Source organism: Wyeomyia smithii, chromosome 3 (assembly GCF_029784165.1).
Source record: "Wyeomyia smithii strain HCP4-BCI-WySm-NY-G18 chromosome 3, ASM2978416v1, whole genome shotgun sequence".
Classification (NCBI taxonomy): Eukaryota; Metazoa; Arthropoda; class Insecta; order Diptera; family Culicidae; genus Wyeomyia; species Wyeomyia smithii.
This window is the reverse complement of record NC_073696.1, coordinates 135618386-135622122: the sequence shown is the minus strand read 5'-3', so window position 1 is coordinate 135622122 and position 3737 is coordinate 135618386. Positions and strand designations below refer to the sequence as shown.

At 37.9% G+C, this 3737-nt stretch overlaps 1 protein-coding gene across 1 annotated transcript; it reads left to right on the top strand.

Annotated features, from left to right (window-relative positions):
- The first annotated feature begins 470 nt into the window (after nucleotides 1-470).
- Nucleotides 471-1526, top strand: LOC129728585 (uncharacterized). The gene has a single exon (XM_055687033.1). It carries the CDS (start codon nucleotides 471-473, stop codon nucleotides 1524-1526), a length of 1056 nt encoding a protein of 351 aa, XP_055543008.1.
- Nucleotides 1527-3737: the final 2211 nt, after the last annotated feature.

Below are 3737 nucleotides of genomic sequence, written 5' to 3'. Positions count from 1 at the left end.
ATTAAGGTAAACAAACGAACAGCTTATATTGCGCATATTTACAAAAATTTTCATTCCGCTGCGGAGGTAACGCGCATAACAGAACCCCGCAAAACAACATAGACAGAGTTGCCGTATTATAATTTAAAAAAAAAACATTGCAAAGATTGGTTTCTAACCTCAAGAAGATGTTTCAGCACGACACAAAGTTCAAAAATGTTTTTACGAAAAATACTTGAATATACCCATAAATCAGTTAAGCTCTGCATGATTCATGAAAAAATAAAATTAGTAATCATTGTAGTGCATTTACTTATTAGATAAATCTGTTTGGCAGCTCTGAAAACAAGCTAGTGTGTATTTTCATTTTGATGTATCCGTTGTTTATTTGTTTGATCCGAGTGAATTCGTACGTATAATTCTTTTTTATTGGAAAATATAAAAAGTCAGTGTACTACAATAATAAGTTTTTCCTTTCTAGCTTATTCAGAATGGCAAAGATTCGGTGTAACGTTCACAATCGACACGCATCAACAAATACGGTTTATCATTGTTTATATGGATTCTATTTTCTGGGCTTGTCAAAAGTTCAGTTAGCTCAAATATATGGAAAAAGTTACGTTACAATTGGGAATTGGATACGACGATATGAGGAAAACGGATTCTTCACTCGAAAAGAAAGGGCTCTCGTCTATTTACGGTTTAGTGCAGTACAGAGGCGATGGATTGTCGATCTCTACAAGTGCAATCCTGTATTGATGTTAGACGAAGCAAAACAACGATTTCAAATTACATTTTCTGTTACAATAAGTACGGCTTCTATTTGTCGTATTCTGCATGCAGAAGGCTTTACATTTAAAGCATTGGAGCGTCGAGCGATTCAACTTCGTGGGAGTGATGTAGTACGGTTTGCAAATGAACTGTGTTTAATTAAGTGGGATCTTCATATGCTGTTATTCTTAGATGAAGTGTCCTGTGACAACAAAGGAATTCTACGAAACAAGGGGTATGGACAAGTAGGAAAGCGCTTGATTTTTCGCGGAGAGTTCAACCGCTGTCCACGTGTTTCCATGCTATCTTTTATGGGACAAACTGGACTTATTGAAACGTTTTATACAGAGGGAACGTTCAATCGTATTCGCTTCTTCCACTGTTGTCGCTCGTTAATTTGTTCAGGACTTATACAGAGATATCCTGGACAACATTCTGTATGGATTTTGGATGGAGCCAGAATCCACTGCCATAGAGCAATAGTAGAATACCTCCGTTCCCTTGGAATTTATGTTGTCTTTTTACCAGCTTATGCACCATTTTTCAACCCCATTGAGTTTCTTTTTGGTTACTTAAAAAGATATTTGAAACGAACCTACATTGAACTTCACACAAAAAATTTAATGCTAGCAATCGCAGAAGCTATCCAAAAATTTAAAAACTTCGACAGTACTAATGTTTTCAAAAAATGTGGATATCAGGCCGGAGGAATGTTTGATCCCAGATTGGGGTTGGCTCAAGATACGACACATTTTGGTTTTCGAGATGACTGCTAGGATGAATGGCTTATACTCATTATCATAAATAAATTATCAACTACATCATACGTAATAAATGTGTATTTATTCATGGTCAACATCAGTACAATCTGTGACTTTGCTTGCTAGAAATTGTGAATAATCATTATCTTCTACGGTAACTGTATTTCTCATAGCAGTGATCATATCGCAGTGGTCATGTAAAAGCTGCTCCATTTCTAGAATTCTTCTTCCCATGACTGCAACCAAGGTACGTAAATTATCACAATCTTGTTTGAGCTGACCCACGATTCGCGTATAGGCTTTGTTTTCATTCTCTGCTACACGAAGATCAAATTTCGTCCTGAGAAGAACGGTATCCGAGTGTATTGGCACAGTTCGAAAAAGGGCAATGAGATGTTTCGGTGGCAGTTGGTTTATGAGTTCTTCACGCATTGTTGTTGGTTGGGTACTTATGTAGTTGGCCCAACAAAACCAGTTTATATCGTCTGACGTCAAGTGATTTCCATGTGAAACTTTAAGAGTTTCCTTTAACTTATGTAATGACACATTTGACTCAGCTCCTGCTCGATCTTTTTCAGCAGGTCGTAGCAACTGACTTTCGACAGCATGGTACTTATGCGCAGTTGACACAGAATCTGAATAGCGATAAACAACAACCGTAATGGTTTTCGATAGCCATCCCTGTAACGTATTAGATGTCACATCCGATGGGGCTATATTTCGTTTCCCTGATTTGTCCTGAAAAATTAAGAATTTATCTTTTGATTCAAACGATGGATCTTCATTATCCCAAGCGGCCTCCAAATTCGTTGAATGTCCTTTAGGATCAAAATCCTTGAAGATAACAGCCTTCGTGATAAATTGTGCACAGTATTCCCATATTCTGTTGAGCACTCCTTCAACAGAATCATCTGTAACTTCTACGGTTCCACGCTTTTCAAACGATTTCTGCCCTTTAAACTTTTTCTCCAGTATATCCGCATGAAAACTAAACAATTTCTCTTCGCTACTATTTCCTGCTGGTTCTAGATCATCCAATGAACTATATTCATCACCAGCCGTCGGTAATTTCTTTGTAGATCGCCTCTAGGAGGTAAAATAAATAAAAATTATTAAATCCAATTTATAAAGTTTTTAAACGTACCTCATCATCTCGGTTCGATGCAGAAATTAATGTTGGTGAATTACTTATGGTACTCTGTATGTGCATTTCTGTCTCTCCGGATGATTCAGAACAAGAATAATGGGAATCTAAAAACTCAACTTCGTATGTACCTTGTTCTTCACTCGAGATAGAATTATAATCTTTTCCTATTTCAAAATTTCAATTATTTGCTCAGTGGTGCTGTACGTTGTGTCTTTTTAGGGCTTTTTTCCAAAGACGTGAACTTTCGCTGATACACTCTTCCGGTCAGCGCTGCGTACGTTGTAATTGATCAACATCCCAGCTGTATCGATACCTTCTGAAAACAGTATCGATTCCTAGATCGATTCTCAGGAACGGAAGCTTTGCTCATTTCGAAAATTCCGCATAATGAAAAGATTTCTTGCAACGCACAATAACTGGTGAGTGGCAGAAACTAGGGATGGGCGATACTGACAAAAGTATCGATACTTTGGTATCGCGGTACTTCAATGAGCTTCGATACCAGGTATCGGAGTATCGGTTAAAAGTATCGATTATCGATGCTTCGATTTTTTTTGTTGTTCACACAACATTTATTTGACACGGCACAATCGATGCTTCGATAGTATCGGTTTCAGACCTACATTTTTTTTTTTTTAAAAGCGTCGTTTAGAAAGTATCGATACCGGTACTCATTTCTTGCGGTGAGTAACGATGCCAAAATACTCGATACCGCGACCCCTAGTATCGATACCGCTGGTATCGCCCATCCCTAGCACAAACTGCATGCTACTATACTAATCTTGCATGAGATTGTAAAGCTATAAACTTTTAGCTTGTAATATCAAGCTATAATCATTCATTCGTTGTTTTGCTTTCGTCTCGATTAGACGCAAATTGTTCATCTCCGTTTGAGTTTGCAAAATAACAATACACGAGTTATCGTACGGGTGTTTTTTTGTCGATTATTTCTTGTGCTGCGCGATAACAATAGCCGGTAGTTTATCGGCAGAAACATCTTCTGCACACTGGTAGGGGCAGGCTACCCCGCCAGTGATCCGATACGCAGCTTATATATCAGCAAGAATAATTCTCCCGCA